Consider the following 21,875-nt stretch of genomic DNA (forward strand, 5'->3'; position numbering starts at 1 on the left):
ACATGGGTGAGGAGTTTCCTCCAGCAGCTTACCCAAGTACATACTGCACTGCTTACTACAACTTCCAAGACATGAATCATTTGAACTCCTCCCTAACCACATGCAGCTTCATTCACAACCTCACCCCAAATCTGGCTTTCTGCCAAACCCACAGTGTTAAGTAGAAGCCAAGTGTACCATTTTCTCAGGCAGCAGCCAATTAGCAACTGCACTCCTGAATGCCATATGTATTATTTTTGGCTGGCTCATGGCAACTTTACATTGTGGGTTTTGTAATGTTTTAAAAAAGAGTTTTAAAGGGGGTTTATTCCTCCATATAGTTAATAACTCCAAACAAGAAGCCATATAAAACTAAACCTTATACCTCTGCTAGAATTTTAGTGCATCAGTGTTCATGGCTTTAGTTTTACTCAATGGTGCAATTAAATTCACTCAGGCAAGATGTCTCACATACAGAGCAGCCAAATTAAATTAACACCCAAAACCTACATTTAAAGCAAGGTTAAAGTTGTGATATAAACCAGCAAAACCAAGGGCATTCAGTGCTAAGGGTTGAGGCTACCCTTAACTCATCCCTAGTGCCAAAGTATTGCATAACATATGGCATGTAATACTTTGTTGAATTACTTCTGAACCCAGCCATAGGACAAACTAAGGACAGTGCACCAGGCACAGGCTTAGAATTCAGTTTATGTCACAACATTAACGGTTGGTGTTTACTAATGAACTTTGGAACAATTTTAAATAGAAGAGGATTTTCTGTCTTACATACTTCATCAGGGACAACAACATCTGTAATAAATATTGTATGTAGTACTAAACAGACAAAACTGTTGACCCCTGTATAAGTCAACAGCCTCCATCTTTTATGTGTGTACATATATATAAAAAAAGAGAGAGAGAAATATATATATCTATATAAGAGAGAGACTACTCTGAAGCTAGAGGATGAATTGTCGTCTTCCAAATTCTCTCTCAAAACAGAAGTTGCTGGCTAGACATTACTTCCATAGCAGTGCAATTAAAGAACAGCAGCTGCATTAAACTCTGTTCTAGCACAGTAAAGAAAAAGTTAATGCATTCCTAATCCCTGATTTACATAGTATTCCTTCTCTTCCAGACTAGCAAGAAATTTTATCATTTTAGTGTCTGTATCATTCCAGTACAGTCTGCTTGTGTTCCTTTCTAGAGAGAGGAGCAACACCAGCTTCCACCTAGTTCTCCCTGAAGAAACGGAAGAAGATAAGGTATTCCTGGTGCTACTTCTTGATCTTCTTGAATCCTCTGTTGAAGAAGATAAACTATCCCCTAACCCTAAACACAGGGAAGAAGCTTCTCTGTCACTTACAAAGATACTGTCAAAAGGAAGGAATTTGAAGACTATCAAGATTTTTTTTTTAAACAAAAAAACTTAAAAGGGAGGATTTCTCAAGAAGGTATTCATATTTAGAGGTCAAAACTGTATTAAAAGAAAAAGTATTAAAAAATGGAGATCCCATTATCTGAATCTATTCACTACCCAGAGGAAAAAAAAAAAAATAGGTCTTTAAGAAGTCATCCCTAATTTTAAGACATTAACTTTTTTTATTTTCTGAAATGTATTATGGCCAAGTCTCTTTTGATTAGTTTTAAATCAGAATCCTTTGAGATACATCAATCTTACAATGACAACATGGTTAAACACCTTTATATAAAGGTTTCATATTAGCCAATTTAACTCCCCTCAACAGCATTTCAGTCAAGTATATTTTCTGTCAACTGCCAACTTAATAACAATAATTTACAATGTAAATCTTGATAAATACTGTAATTCTCATGAGTAAAATGTACTTTTGTATTGTCTAATAGGTAATAACTGGTCTATGTTATTCTATGTTCTATGAGTGTGCATCAAAAATTCACCTAAATAAAAAGTATTTCGGAAAAAAAATCTTTTTAAAAATCTTACTCTGGCATTCACGCTTACGGCCAAAAAACCCAATTCTAATCAAGTTACAATCACCAGCACTCAAGTAGGGTTTAACAATACATCAGTTTAGGATATATGAGACAGCAGCTTATGCCTTTGACGTCACTGTCTAACTCCCACTACACGTACGTTTACATTAACCAGGTAAAAAGGTGAGATAGAACATTTATGCAAAATTCTCCCAAAACTGATTACGCAGACATCCTAAAATAGCGCATGGCAGACTTGGGCAACGCTGGACACTTCAAATTATCATTGCCCAGGTGCGACCATAATTGACAATCTGATCCACAGTCTCTGCAGATAATTGAAGAAATAAATGAACCCTTCCTTCAAGCAAATACTTAAGAGCACACAATCTTGCACTGCCATTGCCAGTGAAGTGATAACAGTAATACCTGCTAATGCAAAAGTTATTTGAGCAAGCCGCTTGGGTGTAGAAACAAGTAAGAGCTTAAAAAAACCAACAAAAACCAAAACACAGAAATAGAAACTGCTATAAAAATAGCAGACAGAACACATTAATAACAGATGCAAAGCAACACATAAAAAACAACCCCCTCAGTTGATACACAGCACTAGATTGTAAACTACTCAGTTTGTGGAAGAGATGTAGGCATTTGTACACGGTTCAATTAGATCTAATTCTCATCGTGTATTGGTAGGCAAAGAGAGAAATTCAGATGTGTAACATGCAGGTATTATGTTCTACAAACTCCGCATCTTTCCATAATATGTGCTATTTGTGCTGAATAGCATATTTAGTTCTAGCCATTTCTTTTCAAAGTTCAGGAGCAGAAATTCAAAGGGGACTGAAGCTGGCCGAGAAAATAATTAGAAAAATGAAAAATTTCCACACACAAACTGAAGACGTCAGGACCGTGATGGTTTGGAAAGAGAGTGATACATGTACTTAACACTTTCTGCAAGAGGGAAGAGTGTTCAACAGAATTCAAAATGCCATGTTAAGAACAACAGGAAAAAACATTCTTTTATACTTCAAACATGAACTAAAGTAATTTCTACCTTTTATTCTGTACATTTCAAAAATGGTTGCAAGTACAGTGCTGCATCGTATCTGGTAACTCCAAACCTAGACTAAGGCTATTTTTGAGAAAACCAGCATAATTTTATGATAAGAATACTGCTCCAAAACCGCATTATCTAATGTCCTTTACTTGAACGCAACATCTTTGTTACAACCTAATCCACTGAAAGGTTTCCTAGTGAAGCCTTTCCTCATGTTTATTTTATGCACTGGTCCCGATCGCAGCAATTTTACTTTGATTAGTAATCTAACAACCAGGGTTTTGATGACGTTAGTAAGAGTGTAAAAGACCTTTAATAAAAGCACAGTTGGATACTTCAGATGTTAAATATTAACATCCTAAAATCCATTTTTTTTTGGATTTTGGAGAGGAGGGTTGGGGAAAAGAGCAGGGAAAGAAGAGACACCCCTCAAACCTGCAAATACAATCCATAAAAAACATTAAAGAAAGAGCTCAAAATAGAGCTTGCCTCCAGCAGAGCTTGCAATCAAAGACATGTAGGCAGCACACCAACCACTTCCCACAAACTGCAGCAAAATACACACTCCCCATGAGTAATCACACCTTTGTTTGCAGGGGAGAGGAAGAAGAGAAGAATAATTGGTGAAAAACAGCTTCCAATGTAAAGACATTTATGAAAAGACCACATTCTCCTCTCCTGCCTAGTAGACCATCAGGACAACTAATTACTGAGTTTATATTACATGAAGTTTATCTGAAAAATAAGCCTATGGTTTGAAATACAAAATGTATCTCTGGACTTCAAAAAAAGCCCTAGAGGTTTTGTGCTGTGAAAGCTGCAGAAACAGGTCAAATTCAATCACAGCCAGTCAGGAGATTGCATGAATTTAGGTTCACAAAGCTGTTAATGATGTTATGACAGTAGTAATAAAATTTAAAATATGAAAAAATCCCCCCCCAAACACCACAACATTAAAAAAAAAAAAAAAAATCCATGAATAAGGCAAACTTTCCCTCCTCCAATTTGAAAATTAACACTTTGAGGAAAAGAAGTATTTCTGGTTAACTAAGATCAACATGAGTACCATATCTATATTAATCAAACAGTTTTCTGCCCAACTGCAGTACAAGTCAGAGAATTAGGCAAAAGAGTCTATAAAATATAATAATGCCCTTTTTGGAACAGTGTCTTTTCTACTTCCTACTCAGATTTTAATAGTTTGGAAGTGCAAAGGCCAATCAAGTTGTGAAGCAGATTAGAAGAATCTGTAAACAAAGTAAGAACATAACTAGCAACCAGGGCAGAATTAAAAGAGAACCACACTTAACTAAAGAGGGTGTTTCTTTCACCATCTTAGCAGAGTGACAAGGAAGATACTAACCACCTGTATATGAAACATTCTTAATTGCATGTAAAGTTGTTTTAGCTGCTAGAGCACAACCACTGTCAAAAGATGCAAAAATTAGGGGCAAGGATTTTTCTTTACTAGAAAAGGCAGAAACTTAGGATGCAGGAGAGTTCGCTCACTCCTCAAACTCCCATGAAACGTCACTCTGAAGTGAAGAGCACCACAGATTTCGCCCAGGTACGTGTATTTGCAAAAATCAAAATTCTCATCTGAAGAAACGCAAGAAAAGAGTGGAAGGCTTAATCTGTTTTGTCTATGTCTATCCAAAAGCATGTTAAATACCATCTAAAGACACTTTCAGGGAACCTCCTCTATTCAATAAAACAGTTTTTCAATTTGGAATATCCGAGGTATTTTAAGAACTTAGTAGAGGCTTCAGCAGAAATATGCTTAGCCTGTTTAAAAATATGGGGGAAGGGGTTTTGTTTTGTTTTACCTTTTTCTTGACTGAACGGCTACTCATGATTTTCTCCACAACAGGGCCTTCAGCATCAGCAGATTCCTACATCAGAAATACCATACAAGAGTTATGGGAGTGCATCTTTGTTACTTAAAGACTTCCTTCATTAGAACAACTTGAAATAATTTTTTTGCAACGGGAGTTTAATACACAGGAAGACTTTTTCCCCCTAGCATGAGAACTGAGAGGATTCAAATAGATTTAATACCATAATAAAGGATTGAAGAACACTTATTTAAGCCCATTTTTAAGAGCTAATGCAACTCTAGCTCTCTCACTAGGGCTGACATGCACAGATACACAGATATAACCACATGGGCAGTTCACCTCTCCTAAAATAACACTCGCTTTCAGCACCATACAGCCTAATTATTAGAAGATGTTCAAAAACTCTAGCTGGCTGTGTAAGTGTCCACACAATAGCTATCAAAATTGCCTGCGATTCTCTATCACACTATTACATTAATTCACTATTACAACCTCAGGCAAACCTACCAAATTCTCCTTCTGATAAGACACAATTAACAATGGAGATCACATACAATATTTCACAGGGCTTAACAAATTGCCAAATGAAATACCGAAGAACATGTATATATTCTCCAATAGGTCATCAGTTAGTTAAGTGAAGTAGTTCTTTGAAAAAGCACTACAAAACAATGAGATTGTTACAACAGTCATTCCTACATTATTACCCCTCATCTTATTCAAACTATTTTATCCATCATTTACATTGCACAGAGAATAAAGCGTACCCTGCTGGGTACTACAAGGCAGTAATTTCATAAAGGGGTTCTTATGGTGCCTAGCAGCAGGGGACAAACCTGAGTGGTTTATTAAAGTCACAGAAGCCAGACCACTGAATTCACAGAAGTAAATTCAAGAGTCCTAGCAGTCCAGTTTACGTTTCCTTTAGGTAGAGACCATTAATTTCAAAGAACTGTGTCAAATTGCATATCATCAGCTTGTAAACAAAGTCATTAATTAATATATTCTTTAAGAAGGTAAAAAGCTAATGCCTTCTGGCACACTGTGCCAACCATGGATGAGTATCATTCAGGAAAAGGGCCCATATTTGAACTTTGAATGCTGCAGTTGCAGCCATCTTTCCAGTCCGTTCATATCTGACCTGTTGCTCTGACTGAGAAGTATTTGAAGGAGAGTCTCTTCCAGCAGCATCAGCTTCATCGGCCTCCTCATCTGAAATCTTGAACTCCAGGTCTTCTGTATAACGCTTCCTCTTCACCTGCCTGCTGGAGCGTCGCTTCTAAATAGAAAGCATTGATATTTTGCATAAGAAACAAAACTGGTAAGATTGCAGAATAACTGAGAAAACAACTTCATATTTCTCAAATACACTAGTGTGTAGCAAACACTATTATTTTTACAGTACCCTGATAAAAATAGTGGAATCAAGATACTACTATTCTAAATTCCTGCCTGTTAGCCGCTTTTAACTTCTGTTAAAAAAAAAAAAAATCAACCTACTTCTTGCTTGTTCTGAGTTGGAAAGTGTTTTTTTTTTGCTTTTTTTTTAGCATTACTAAAACCACGTTAGAAAACTAAAAAGTGTATCTCAGAAAACAATTAAAATACAAGAAGTTGCACCTCTCAATTCACGTCTACGACAAACTTTGACAGATGGCCAATGCAGGAACCAAACACCACCTTCCCGCAGCATGGCCCATAGTGTTGCTAAGCAGTGACAACACACTGTCTTGCTCTCCCCATCCACCCAGTTGTACCCAGATTATCTTGTAGGGGAAATACAATGAAATACGATTTCCTCACTCCACTGACCCAGCACTGTTCAGAAAGACATCCTGCAGCACAGCATGGGAAAAGACCCCAAACTAATAGAGGAAAATGAAAAACTTGAACCACCCCAAATTGAAAACATGGTTTCTGTGTCCCTGTCATGGTTTAACCCCAGTTGGCAACCAAACACCACTCAGCCGCTCGGGGGCATGGGGGAGAGAATTGGAAAAGCACAAGTAAGAAAACTTGTGGGTTGAGGTAAGAACAGGTTAATAATCGAACTACTGCTACTACTGATAATAATAATAATACTACAACTGTAATGAAAAGGAAAACAACAAAGAGAGAGAAACAAAATCCAGGAAAAACAAATGATGCAACCGCTCACCACCCACTGACCGATGCCCAGCCAGTCCCCGAGCAGCAATCACTGCCCCCCGCCAACTCCCCCCAGCTTATACGCTGAGCATGATAGAATCATAGAATCATAGAATCATTGATGTCACATGGTATGGAATATCCCTTTGGCCAGTTTGGGTCAGCTGTCCTGGCTGTGCCCCCTCCCAGCTTCTTGTGCACCTCCTTGCTGGCAGAGCATGGGAAGCTGAAAAGTCCTTGACTTAGTATAAACACTGCTTAGCAAAAACTAAAACATCAGTGTGTTATCACATTATTCTCATGCTAAATCCAAAACACAGCACTGTATCAGCTACTAAGAGGAAAATTAACTCTATTCCAGCCGAAACCAGGACAGTCCCCATACCCTCATCTCCAGGATGAGAGAAAGCTTGAGAGAAACTGCAGAAAACATTCTGTAAAATACACAAGCATGCATTTGACAGAATTTGCAACTTGACACTCAGTGCCAGACACCATTTTCTGCAACAGTAAAATTCAAATTCCCAGATAGTCTGCATCAGGTTATATATTTTGAAAAGCTGAGAGCATATGCTGTTGAAGAGAACTGTCAACTGAGCATCAAGTATCTCAATGGACTGATGTATATATTAAAAAAAAGATGTTGAATATCAACTGTTAAAAAAACATCTTTATGAATTGATATACTACTTATTTTTACGTCTTTCTCGGCTTAACACACATCTTCACCGGTACGTGCAAATACTTATGTAGCTTGTTTAACAGATCTAGGCACCCGGGTCTCTCAATGTACATAGACAAAGTCAAATATTTACTTTTAGATAGTTAATCATACTTTTTAAAGCACAAATATCTGATGCACTTCACACAATTAGAAATTCCTTCTATAACCGAAAATGAAATTTTTGAGCAAAAGTTTACATCACCCTTTTAAACAATGGTGATATGGCTTCTACCTTAACATAATAACTTATGGGGGGTTCCCACAAAACTTTAACAATATTTTTATACTTGAAAATAGATACCACTTGGCAAATTTGCACCTTCTTTTCCATAATCACTGATGGGGAAAATATCAGTTTTCTTTTGGCTCAATAGGTAAGTCTTACCATTATTTTTGGTGCCAAAAATCTCTTCTTCCATTTCCCTAATAGAAAGGATGCCTAAAACGTTATGGTAATCCTCTATTTGATTTTTATCGACTTGGTTAGCTTCCTGTTTCCTCTAACATCCACATGAGGCTTTGCAATTGTTATGCACTGTTGTCAGAAACTGTGCATACATTTACCTGCATCAGATTATCTTTTACTCATTAACTGACCTATAGGTAGAAAGGTGAGTAATAGTCTTGATAATGGAATATAAAAAATCTGTATGGTAACACACAAAAGTAAGTATTTTTTCTCTCTAAAGATAACGATGCATCACTTTGTGCATTACTACATAATATCGTTACAGAAGACTCACTATTCAACACTAAGAATGCAATGGTGTTTTAGACAACTGCATAATATCAATCTCAGTTGGGAAATGCACAACAAGTTTATTAATTCTAGCTGTCCTAGCGTATATGGTTGTAACCCTTCCCTACGTTTACGCAAAGAAGTGTGGGTGCAGTATAACATGCACAGTGCGAGAAAGTATTAAGAAAACAAAAATTACCTGAAATACTTTATTATGTTTAATTAAAAAATTATGCAAATACCCTAACACTTGTATTTACAAAAAAAAAAAAATTCAAATATAAAGTTCATCACCCAATAGAGTTTCACAAAGAGAAAGTTTTGTCCCACTAAACTGAAAACAAGCAAAACATGCATATATATTGAACTGTAGACAGTATATAATCATCTGCAAATTAACCCAAAAAAACCATCAGCTCCAAAGGTTTCTTCTACATCTTTTGTCAGCGCCATTAATCAGGCTGAGAGAGATTTGTGGCACAGGACAGAAAACTTATTCTTCAAAGATTTTAACGTTTGCATGGTGTATCTCAACTTTTCTAATTCAGAATACATGGTTTGCACGAATCGGAAATAACACTCTCTTCTGTTGCTGCTTTTGTTTTTAACTAGAATACACTAGATTGCTCACATTTCATTATACTCTACATCCTTCTGGAAAACAGTAAGAGGGAAGGCATAAATCATGTTTGTGTTAGGACACCACTGTTTGCCAACCTCTTCACCAGGCTGCTTTGCCCATTTCTCAAGTGATCATCAGTCTCAACATCTCTCGCAACTAGAAGCAACACATCCACAACCTGATGCGCAACGGACAAATGCAATGGATTTCAGTAATACCAGCATGACTATTTCGGAGTCTCATATTTTCCCCATCACAATTTGCCTCTACCTCTTCATGAGGGAATTCTTATTTTTAATGCCCACTCTGACCACTGCCAGCAGAAGCCAGGAGCTGACCACTTCTTAACACGGCTAATGACAGAGCACACAAAAGTTGCCATATAAGCTATTTCTATTTCCAGATTTTCTTTACATGAAAAAAAGTTTGGACAGAAAGTGATAGGTGTGCAGTGGTCAAAAGAAATGACCAATGTTAGCTGAAGACTGGCAGTCCTGCAAAAAGGCCCTTCATCCATTAAAGCAGGGTAGTTACAAGTCCCTGACATGCACATTTCTGACATCCTGCTTTGTCACGTCTTATTCTTGAGTTCAGAAGGTTTGCAAAGCCAATGTACCAAGAAACACGAGGCTTATAAGCAAGACCTCATAGTGGTACATTAAGTCTACAAAGCAGAAAATTCAGCACCATAATTGCAACAGTGATGAAAGAGAACACGTGGAAACTCAGCAGCACTGTACACGTATCTGCAGGTAACAAGACTGTAAAGCAAAATTACGATGAGGAATACTTGTTTTAGTAAAATATTCACTATGGTGATTTCCAGTTCTCACCTTCTTGGTTTGTCGTTCGAAACAACACAGAAAATACCCCAATACCTGTATCTCTGTAACAAAGACTGTGAGACCTACCGTTTTATGCATCTAAATTGTCAAAGGCTACACTGAACTTGAAAGATAGCATTACCTGAACCCCTGGGTCATCTTCATCTTCAGGATGAGGTGATGGTGGCGGAGTTTTTTCCAAATCTGAGTTTTCTGAACCTTCCTTTCCCTTGTTAACCTTTTTCTTTGCAGCACTAGTTTCTGAATCTGGTTTCTTGTTACTGAAACAGAGGTATTTTTAATCAATATTTGTACAAAAATGTAAGCAAAAAGTACTTAACAAAATAGTTAATCCGCGAGATGTTTATTTTCAGTGACTTCATTATTTTCAACTGCCTTCCTTATTTAAGTACTTAAACATAACTGTAAAATCAATGATGCACGGGCCATCGCTATACATTTCCCATTCCTTAACAACGAACACCTCGCTTCTTTCCTTCAAGATCTTAGACAGCAACACTGAATGTCTTCAACAAGAAACTAAAAATGAGACTGGAAAGGAAGAGCTGCTTTCTTCAAAACCTGCACTTTCTGAAAGTGGTGTTTGGGCAACCTGACACATGTGAGGAGAAACAGGATTACGCGTGCACTTGTCTTGATATTAACTCTGCGGACCAGGTGAGCAGAAGCAGAGGAAGTGTTACCAAAACAAAGGACCAAATGAGAAAATTCTTCGTTCTCTTCTACCATCCCTGCTATTTCCAAGCAGAAAAGGCACTTTTGTATCAGCTCTGAGGGCACCCATACAGCCTCAATGCGTGCAACCACAGCTTGTATGGGGGGAAAACCCACCCAGCTGGTATCTCAGCATCTACATGATACTAGAAAGCTATATCCAGCAACGGTAGAGAAAGGTTTTGGGGATTGTTTCTCCCCCTCCTCTCCCACGAAAACGTTTGCCACTTGAGGAGCTGGGACCCCATTTCTCCACCTGCACTCAGAGGCCTGGAAATGGGGGAGGATGCACATATCAAAATCCAGCTTTAAATAACATCATCACCAAATCATGCACCGAGACGATCTTCAGCATTGTGGGGGTGAAATTTTTAAATGGCAACGAAGAAGAATCGATGGTAAGAGTTAGTAATTTTAAGCACATTTAGCCTTTGAGTCTCGTGTGGGTTTTCGCTAGTCTTTCTTCCCCTCTGTGGTCAACCCCTCCAGGCCTGTTACCGATTTGACAGGCTGGTTGTGGAAGTTGCCGAGACATTCAAGAGCAGAACAGAGTTACGCACTGGTACCCGACAAACAGCAAGTACAGGTCACCAAACAGTATGACAGGCATATATATACACACACACACGGCTTCTGCACCCTCAAAGTTTTAATTTCATACCCAGGACGCTGCCTGGGGTTTGTTTTTCCTTCATAATCCCCAGCCTTGTAACTTCACAAACAAACATCAGCTTTAAGCTTGTTCATTTTGATCAGCACGTTGGCCCACTGAAGGCGTGTTTCGGAGCTGTAATTTAAAATTCCCGAATACGGTTACATGTCGCTGGGGGACTGGGACAACTCAGTTGTGGTATTATCCTCTTTTGCAGCCCGTGTTTAAACTAATGTTGACTTAAAAATAAAATACAATTTACAAGTGAAAAGACTGGGAGTTTTGGAAATGAATTTGTATTATCGTGAAATTACAGGGCGCACCGCAGCTTTCCTCTCAAAAACAGACCTCAAACTGTGAGAGTTAAGAAAGGGGGGGGGGGGGGGGGGGGGGGGGGGGGGGGGGGGGGGTCAATCCACACAGCAGAGAGAGAAAGGAGGAGCAGAGCAGTGCGGTGTGCTGAAGCGGACAGGCTCCCACGCACCAGAACCCTGCCGTGCCAGCAGCATGGAGACAGCAGTCCAGTCCCCACCGGTGCACAGCATCTGTGGTTTGGAGTTACAGTGGCATGGCACAGATGGCTGCCAAATGACCTTGCAAACCTAAGACACCCTCAAGGTGATAATGAACACTGTTTCTTTGGGACGCTCCAAACCAGGTCCTGAACTGCTATCTGAACAGTTATGCTGAATCTCTCACGTTTTTTTAATCCAATTACAGTCCGACACTACAGAGATCTCCAAAACTGGAAAAAATCGATGGCACTAATGTATTACAAGAGGTAGAGATAAGGAGGATGTGCTTAGCATGTCTGCCATGCTTTTCAACACCAAACCCCAAAAACCCCTTTACATATTTCTCCAATTTGTTTAAATCAAAGGTAAGCCTGTCAGGGGAGCTGGATGGCCGCCAGGTGAAGCGAGCTGACAGGCTGGCGCTTTTCGCCCCTGACCCCCGTAAATCAGAGCAAGGTGCGCAATTAAGTTTAGTAGTCGTTACCGTGCCCCGGGTGCACCGCCGCCTATGAATAACAGGCTTAAAGTCGGAAAGAATAGCGTAGCCTAGTTTTGATAAAATATCAATTTGCTGAAAGGCCGGGAAGCGCTAACGAGGGCCTGCCTGCCCCGGGCGGACCGACCGACCGCTGCTGCGCTCCCCAGTGCTCGCCGCCCGACAAGGCCCAGACAAAGACCCCGCCAGCGACTCCAGCGCCGGCAGCAGGTCCACCCCGACAAAGGTTTTCTTACTAGCCTCTAGCCTCTCCTTCTCTGCTCATAGCGGCAGGGACTCCGAGCTAAGAGTATCTCAAGACTCAAGACTACCCCCAAGCCGTGCCTCGGCGTGCTGAGTCGCTCTCGGTAAGAGAGACACGGACGAAGCAATTCAGACACAGTTTCAAATCTCCCCCCTTGTCAGGCCAGTTAAAAACAGACTCATGAAAAAGAGCCGCTGCCTCCGGGAGAACAAAGCCCATGCGCAGCTCCACCGGGAATTTTAAGTTCTAAGTTCAGCAGAAGAATTGCTCTTTTTAAATGCACAGCTACAGTTTCTTTCAAGAAAAGAAAGGAAGGTGAAGAACAAACCATAGAACAACAGCACCATACCCTTGAGCGAGGCGAGGCTTTGCTTCCCAGTGCATCACACACCCGGGAGCTTCACCTGGCCAGTGGGAGCATCGGCTTCCTCGAATTGTCAGCAACTGTTGTCCCTCTCCATCTTCCCACAGAGCCAGTGATTTGATCCTGACAATTAAATGTACTCACTTTTGACGCAGCCTTTCCACTTTCCAGCAGATCATACTCATGCCATTCAAGAATGGTGTTACCCTGGACCAGAATTACCTTTTCCACATGTAAGTACAGGCAGGTAAAAACCTGTTCTTGGACACTTTGCCATTACCATTAGGGTCTTGTGTGTCAATGCTTAACTCTGGATGTGCATCTGATAGTACTTTCCAAATTCGGCAACAAGGAAGGCAAACTGTAATATATACATTTAGACAACTGTCTCTCATATTTGTTTTTACACATGCATGAATATGAAATTTATCCAAGTCCCACTAGAGACAACATAGTGTCCAGTCCCAAAACAAGAACTAGAAATCTGGGAGAAACTGAAGTAGTATTTGCCACACACAAAACACTAAAATATTTTAAAATTGTCAGTTAAAACTAGTCCTTCTATTCAAGTGATGCAAACACAGACACTTCAGATTAGATGTCTTACACTCTAGCTGTCCAATACCACTTTCTGGTTTCATCCTCTTATCCCCGAGGACTGCACAGCATACTGACGAAAGGGGATCAGTAAGAAGACAACCTGCAGGAGGTCAGATGAGCGAACAACGTGAAGGAAGACAGGGGCTGAAGAGGAAAACAGTAAGTAGGATAACTGAAAAGAAAGCTTGAATTACAATTTGAGAACAAGTATCCAAACCTTGACAAAAGTGTTTTGCGTCAGGTAGTCAAGCAGCCACCTACAGAGCTAGGTCAAACTCCAGGAACTTACCAGGGCCAAACCACCTGACTCAAAAATACCCTAAAAAGCATGGCATGCTTCACAGGATTAAGAGGGGAAGTAATTAGCCCGTATGTTTACATTGTGCAACTACTTCATCTGATCTGGGTAACTGACAGATCTGTTTATTAGTGTAATTTATGATGGCTATCAGGATTTGGATGATGCTTTTTTCTGTAATTTAAACATCTAAAATTAGTCAGACAGACTATTGATCCCTATTGTACCGTTTGGGAACACTGTCCTGTGACAAATTCATGACTGGAACCTGGCTTAAAAAAAATGTTACACATTCACTGTGGAGCATCAAAACCGTAAAAAAAATAATTCCACCCTCTCAAAATGTTAGAGCTGTCAGACTTTCTGTACTGCCTTACCTGAGGAAAACAATTTTTTTTAAAGCTCCTAGTGTAATCAAAACCTTTTTTTTTTTTAAATCGGTTTTTATATGTCACAGAAGTAGGAAAAGCAATAGGGCAACAAGGTTTTTTCCAGCCTGAAAACTCAGCCAAATTACTAAAAAGTATGCTCTGGTAACAGCAAGCCCATGAGACCTGCCTGCAGCAAAGGCAAAGGTAAATATCTGGCAGCTGGGCTGGTTCAAAAGGGAGATGAGGACAGGTGTGAACAGGAACAGCCTCAGTGGATGCGCACATGGAAATCTCGCACGATTTCCTGTTCTCTCCCACAGGCACCCCCTTCCTGCCTTGCTCAGGATGATCTGAGCTTGGGAGTGGAAACTATCACCACCGCCTCGGGACCTCTCTTCCTGTCCTCCAGCTCCCCAGGGCGCTGTGTCCTGCTGTCCGCACTGCTCCCCCACACAGCAGCCTCTTCCCGCTTCTGCGGCCAGGAGCCATCCCTTTTCCGATACAACAAACAGCTAATCTGTGCGCCAAAAAAGTCTGTCTCCACCTCCCTCTAAAAGAGGTAATTATGCTCATGCTTAGCACACCCCTTGCGAGCAACAACCCACTCACCCTACCCTGCATGCCAGGCTGCTGCTGTATGTGTGGGAAGGACGCAGAGTTTCCCCTGCCACAGGGAGGGGAGGAAGCAGATAAGAGCAGCCCTGCAAAGCACAGCACACTGCTTTGAGGAGATGGGAGGAGGGACAAGCTCCTGCAAAGAGCTGCCATTTGGCCCTCGCAAATAGTTACTGCTTCTCCCACCGTAATCGGTGGTCACTCTCTAGGGTTTCGGAGGAAGCAGCGGGAGAGATATCAGCTGTGCTGCAGCGTGATCTTCTCAAACAGGTAGTCCTCATCTCCTCCAGGGACAGGCACAAGAGGAACAGATACCTGAGCCATGACTTTGCAATTCAGTAGGACTACTTGCCTTTCCCTGCCTGCTTTGCATGTGCCTGAAGCTGGCTCCGTAACACTAAGAGGCCACATAATACTCAGCACCCACACAATTTAATGAAAACCCTTCATTTGTGATCCTAGCTATACCTACATTTTGCTTTCAAACCTGACTAGTTTGGTCCATAATAGATTTGTTTTGCAAATGTTTTTTTCCAGCCACCACTGTATTTGTCTTCCTGTATTGGCAGGATTGGGTTAATATCCATTACAAGTGTAATAGTACAATATTAATGTGTGATCTTTCTTTCAAAATCATCAAGTATGCAGTATAACATACTAGCAGCCCATTTGGGTGCTTGCTTTCTTTTTAAGAAGCCATGGGACACGCAATTCAAACAAGCATGAAATTAACCAGCTTCTTCCATTCTCCAATCTGACGGCTGTCCCTCACATGAAGGTGCATTTCAGTGAGGCAGGCTGCTCATTTTGTCACAACTTACCCCAAAGATAGAAGAGATGTGAAGGATAAAGTTTCTGGTTATTTGTTGTTGTTTGTTTAATAAAAGGATTATACTATTAGTCAAAATTGGAACTGAAATAACGGGGTTAAGTTATGAGCTATATTAAATTACATAATGGCTAATTTAATACTTAAATACCAGATTTTTTATCTATGTGTATACTCTAATACAGCCTGTGTCAAAATTAACTATCAAGGACTTGTTATGCTCTATCCAAAAAACTGTTGCTCTTCAATAAATACGTTTCCTGCGTCTGACTTTATTCACCTGAATTTTACATGAGTGCAAAACTCTTCTATTAAAACCGATAGGCTTATTCAGGAATGAAAACCCGTTAGTTTTGCACAGCATTTAGAAATCTGAAAATCACACTACTCCTTTCAATGCTTAGAAGCAAAATATTGAGCAATATAAGCAGTAGTAGCAAACACATGCCAGATACTAACTTTATCAAAGTATTCTACTTCTAAATAACCATCCATAATCTATATTAACTTGCATTAATCTCACTCATCCCAGCTACTGTAATATTTCCTTTCTGTAGTTAGTGCTGCTGAAATACTGCGGCTCAGATCATTAAACGTTTGGACTGTTGTTTTATTTAAAAACTTGATGCAATGATCTGTCACTGGACAGGTTCCCCAGTCTGTGATTTTGCCAAAGTAAGCAAATTTCTTTCAACGATTTAAAATTCTTTGGCAGCACAGCATCCCAACACAGTCTCAGAGTTCTTCAAAGAAGTTTGATACTGAAGCTCACAAGACCACAAAATGAGAACAACCTTGTTTTCAAGAGAGCATTCGTTAACAGAGACACAAGCCCATTATGGGAAAAGTAGGACTTTCTCCACACCCCTAAGTAAGCACAAGGAACAGCAATGCTCTTAATGCTGCTCCAAACATGTTTCTCTCACAGGTAAAACAACAGGGCTTAGTACTTACTAGAATACTGTAAGTCATCTAGCCACCCAGGGACAAAAGTTGTTGCATGGGAAAGAAGATAAAGACTCTCCTACAAATACAACTAAGAAAGCAGCGATTTGTTCCTTCAAAGGAAACACTGCTCCTTTAATCTGCATGGCATGTCCCAAGATTTAGAGAAGATGGGCAAAGAGATATTAGGATTGAGTGGACGGGACAGACCAGCTCAGAGGTCTGATGTCCAGCCCAGCCACAGGAACCTCATGCATGTTTTTGAGGCAGACTCCTTCTAACCACTGTTTATTAAACAAAACTTCATTGTAGTCAAGACCTTGTACAACTGCACCAATTGAGAAGTCCTGCAGTAAAAGGTTTTTTACTTCTTGGTGGCAAAAACTGCTGGGCGATGCTCAATACCATGCTATATGGCCTGGTCAGCCTTTAAACCTATGAGTATAGGGAAATGGAACAAAAAGGTTATTTTAGCTGATACAGTATTTTGGTTTCAAAAACACATACTGGGAGATAGATAACAGTTTTTGCTGAAGTAACTTCTGTAATAGGGATAGGCTGATCAACTGCAATTTACTGAACAGTTAATAAACCTGTTCAGGACAACATTTGATTTTACAAGCCAGTGTTTATAAATTCCTCAGGAAACATTGTCTCTGCTAATACAGAAACTTCTGTTTCTTGCTAAAGGAACAAGTAACATCTTACTGTCCATGCCTTATTTAACCATATAGCTGTATCAAACCTAACCAATAGTCACTGTTGTAGAATATATGCAAAGCTGATTCATTAACTGCAATTTTTAAACCCTAATACAAATGAGGTTTGCAAACTGATTTGGATTAACCAAGTCTGGCTGTGCTTCCATCTGGAAGTTATATTTTATAATGCTAGCCACATCCTGAAAAACAGATTCAGATGTTTGGAACAAATTCAGAACAGTTGTAAGAAATTCTAGGTACAAATGAAAAAAAAATTTGGCTTTAATGTCTTTTTCCTCTCAGTTTTCATTCAAGTAGGCATTTATAATCATGGTGTTTAGGGAGTTGAGGGGTAAGGAAAGAATCTGTGTTATTATCTATGACGTATTTACTCATGTGTAACGGCAGTTTGTTCTTTCTCATAGTACTCTGTAGCATTTTAAGCCTATCCTGATAAACGGACACGATGCTGAGTGAAAACAGTTAGGAAACAGGGTTGAAGCATCTGGTCTATTCACAGTGATTTTCTGCTAGGAAAATTGTCTTTACATGAAACAGCAAAACGAATATAATCCCTACAGTGAGGACACATCAATATCCATATAAAAATGCCTTTTTAGCAGCAGGGCTTATAGCCCATGGGTTGTGTCAGTATAAAATAGTGTCTGTAAGGGTTGTACAACTTGTAACAACGCTAAGTACCTAACTTACTTCTTTATTTAGAGAAAAACGTCATCAAACCTTTTTACTCTAAGCCTTCATCTCTGGATTTGGTCAAACCTGCATTAATGTCAAAGCAATTTAATTTCTTAATACACAAACCACACACGAGGACAGATGAGCATTAGAAGAGAAAGAGTTAGTTTTGAAATCTAACACATCCAGAAATTTTTATGCCTTGAAAAGAAAAGTTAACCTTCTGCCTTTCCAGCTTGTTTAAAATAACTGTGAATCCATAAACAGGAAAACCAAACAAGAGAAATGTGCCCAAGTTCCTCAAAAACATGATCTTGTAGATGGTAGAAGGTAAACGACAAAACAAGATCTCCTCTCCACCCAGGCCATTTAGCACAGATGCTCTAGAAATCCCACAAACACATTGTTTTCCTCTGATCGCAGACAGAAGTTTCCTGACTTACCTAGCCTTTTTGCTGGTCTTGGGTTTTGGCGTGGTATTTTTTGCTTTCTTTTCCTTTGGCTCTTTAGGGGTCTTGGGGACTTTGGGGGTCTTGGGTTCCTTCTTTTCCTTGGGTTCTTTAGGATCCTTCGGTTCTTTTTTTGCCTTGGGCTTTTTCTTTTTCTTCTTCTCTTCTTGGGAGCAATCCACTGAGTTTCTGCTTAGATTCTGGCTGTCGAGTCCCCCAGGAAAGTCTTCCTTACCAAAACCTTTACTGGGACCTTCTGCAGCAATGTGATTGTTTTTCTTTTTCTTTTTCTTTTGCTGTGGCTGCGGCTCAACCGATGGCAGATAATCATCGCTTTTCACTAGCTGGGTATTCGGTCCACTAACCTGAGTCATATCCGGCACTGGTTTCTCTAAAAAGGGTTCCGATGGAGAATGCTGAGAGAGACAAATAGAAATAAAATTGTAGGTTTGCAACTTTGATTTCTAAAACTTTGCTCTTTTGGAGCAAGAAGTTACAGAGGGAGAAAACACTAAGCAGAAGATCAACCTAGTACGTATCTGAAACATTGTACAATAAAACAGTAAAAACCAAAGCTTTCTGCAGTTCAAACAGTAGCAAAGTGACCAGAAATTCTTGATATAGCAAGGGTAAAATTATTCTAAAGCTTGTATATAAAGTAGTGTATATAAAGTAGAAGTATAGAAAATATTTAGTCTTCAACATTTAGATGCAAAAGGAAAGCAATTGTTATTTCAGAGATTTCAAAACAGTTGTTAGTAGAATGAATAACTTGTTACAAATTATTCAGTTGCACTTTTGTCCTCTGGGGGAAAAAAAAACTGTTAAAGTTTGTTTCTAGACATGCAAAGGAAAACAAAGTGTATTCACAGGCTGGGTTTATAAAAAAATTAATCAAGGCAAGTTACATTGGTTCAGCTGTGACAGGAGGTATTTTGACCAGCACGTGAAGGATTAAGCCACTTTAACATGTAATATAATGTTACATTTTATGTCAAAGATCCACAGCTCCCTCCTTGTAATTGAAACAATTTGTTCCTACTACAGATTGGACGCAGAACTACCTTAAGTGTTTGTGAACCTGAAAAAACATCCTATTTCAAAGTCTGTATAGTGTATCAGGTTTACACCAGACTTAGAAAGTACATGAAAACCTACGTCTAATTACACAAATGTCAAGTGCCTGGACTAAACATATTGGATATATTTGCAACTCTTTTCCTCTTCCTCTTAATGGTTCTATTCTACACAAAGATCCACGAGTCTGCAATGAAAAAATGTCTAAGCTCTACCACGACTTTGCAGCATATCAAAGCTCTAACCTGCTTGTCCTCACTGCCTGCCCGTAGTTATAAAAGCAGGACGACAGTGCTTTTCAAAAAGAAAAGTAATAGCATGACACTGTACTGATGCCTTTCTTGCAACTGTGTATACAGTCAGACCATTTTCCCACCCTCTTTCCTTCTCTGTTTCTCCTCCTTTTCTCTTCCCTAAAAATTAAGTCGAGATGATTCTAGGCGGAAGAGTTCCCCATTAGCCGTGGTCATGAAGTCTAGCCATTTGAGATGTTTGATCCATTGAACTGAGGAGAAGAAAGGTTTATAGCAAATCAGAATTTTACTTCCAGGAATAGCAGTGCCTGTGTAACTGTTTGTAACGTCATTTGCGTTTCCTTTTCTCCGCTTTTTATTCAAACTGCACTTACTTAGGAGTGGCAGGCGTGCACATGACTACAAACCCAGCCCCTGAGCATAAGGAGAACCGAGGGGCATACACAGACATACACTTTAGCCACCTGGATCTAAAAAAACAATGCACTCTAAGATTTAGGAAATAAAATTCTTAGTATCATTACATAAGAAGGTGAATGCATGTGTATTTTTCCAAATATACTAATATAGTTTCCTGAATGTAGACAAACTGAATCAGTGCAGTCCTAACTATTTTCAGCATTTCTTCACAGTAGCAAAAAAACGCTGTGCCCTGAATACACTCACATACTCAGAAGCTACCCAAGCAGCAGAAAGGAGCAAGGCTGTCGAGAAGTGCAGACAACTCTTTACTGCTGTTTGGGAGAGGTTTGAACAGTACAAGCTAGACACTACGGTTCTTTATGGAAGAGACTCCAGGACAAGAGGGAAGGCCTGAGGGCCGGACTGAAGATCTGGGTCTACTTGGCTTAACCAAGAACTTCCAGGACGACTTCTGCATGTTTCTGTCCTCTGTTTATTAAGATACTTTTTAGTGCAACACGGTCTTAGTTGCAGTGGAAACTCAGCTCTAATGCAAACCTGATGCACCCATTGCATTAGCACCACATGAATCAGCCCCACCTCAAGGCAACCTCATGTCAGGCGTAAGTATGAACGAACACCTCTTCTAGAAATCTGTAGTCACCGTAACAGTTACATATCTTCATGCTGGAAAGTTCACAAGGACTGGATATTTGTATAGAAAATGCTGATCCCAGGAAGTCAGTGGTGCCAGTGAGTTCTGCAGTCCAATTATACATTACATAAATTAGAGATATTTTTAAATCTTCTAATTGGTTTTGAATTTGGGTGACTGAATTGAATGTCTCCTCAGATATGTTCTGTGACACAGAACAAAACTCTCTTCTCTGTACCTCAGACCATTATGTACTTGTATGGTCTAACACTTATTTTTAGGTAGGAAAAGACAAGAATACTACACTGATCACCTGTAAGTACCTCTTATCCATAGGTTTTCAGAGCAGTACTTTCAATCTACATTTTCCCAAGGTAGTCAGTATATTTCTATATTATCTGCCATTTCATATCTCATGCGTCTTATGTTTTTCAGAGACCTTATGTGCAAGTTTCGTCAATGTCTTCACCGAGCTGTCCACCACAACACTCAGTCCTCTTTTTAAATACTGTTCACTTGCTGCGTCTAACATATAAGAAATCTAAGTTTTTCTTTCCAGTATTTGTAAAATCTGTATTGAGCAAGTACCTTGTGTTTGGCACTACAGTATTTGCTTGCCATATTTAAGAGAGACTTTTACAACTATCTAAAAGCTTATGTATAAGGCACAACTTTCCAGAACAAATCAGAATTGGTAGTTTAATTTGTTTTTCTTCCTCCTAAGCATGTGAAACAGCCAAGCCAACAAATATTAAAAACCACAAGAAATCCAGTAATGCCACATAAATTTAGTTCTATAAAATTTTCCAATGTTACACCTTCATTAGTGATATAACTGTGTCACTGAAATCTTAATGAAGTTTCATACATGCTTGAGTATTCTCATTACCTTTTTAACCTAATTCAAAAAATTAATCCTTTTCTCGTTTCTGAGACTTGTGGGTTGGTTTTTTTTGTTTGTTTGCTTGTTTGTTTTAGAAGTCTGAACAACAGCTTTCAGCACAGTCATAAGCAAATCTGAATGTAAGGCAGACAGCTTTTCCAAGTCTCCACAACAGCAACGTCAGCCCATCATGATGTGACA

The 21,875-nt window shown here is 39.5% G+C and overlaps 1 protein-coding gene across 1 annotated transcript in view; it reads right to left on the minus strand.

The window, feature by feature from the left end:
- The window catches only part of CHD7 (chromodomain helicase DNA binding protein 7), a 91,289-nt gene that overhangs the window by 41,014 nt on the left and 28,400 nt on the right, over nucleotides 1-21,875 (minus strand). The window contains exons 2-5 of the mRNA XM_009289234.2: nucleotides 18,398-18,819; nucleotides 10,036-10,174; nucleotides 5,978-6,115; nucleotides 4,825-4,890 (exon numbers count right to left, since the gene is read on the minus strand). Coding sequence (XP_009287509.1) covers nucleotides 4,825-4,890; nucleotides 5,978-6,115; nucleotides 10,036-10,174; nucleotides 18,398-18,819 — 765 coding nt within the window. The remainder of the gene's footprint in view (nucleotides 1-4,824; nucleotides 4,891-5,977; nucleotides 6,116-10,035; nucleotides 10,175-18,397; nucleotides 18,820-21,875) is intronic.

This window comes from Aptenodytes forsteri, unplaced genomic scaffold, assembly GCF_000699145.1.
Source record: "Aptenodytes forsteri isolate BGI_AS27 unplaced genomic scaffold, ASM69914v1 Scaffold139, whole genome shotgun sequence".
In the NCBI taxonomy this organism is placed as follows: domain Eukaryota; kingdom Metazoa; phylum Chordata; class Aves; order Sphenisciformes; family Spheniscidae; genus Aptenodytes; species Aptenodytes forsteri.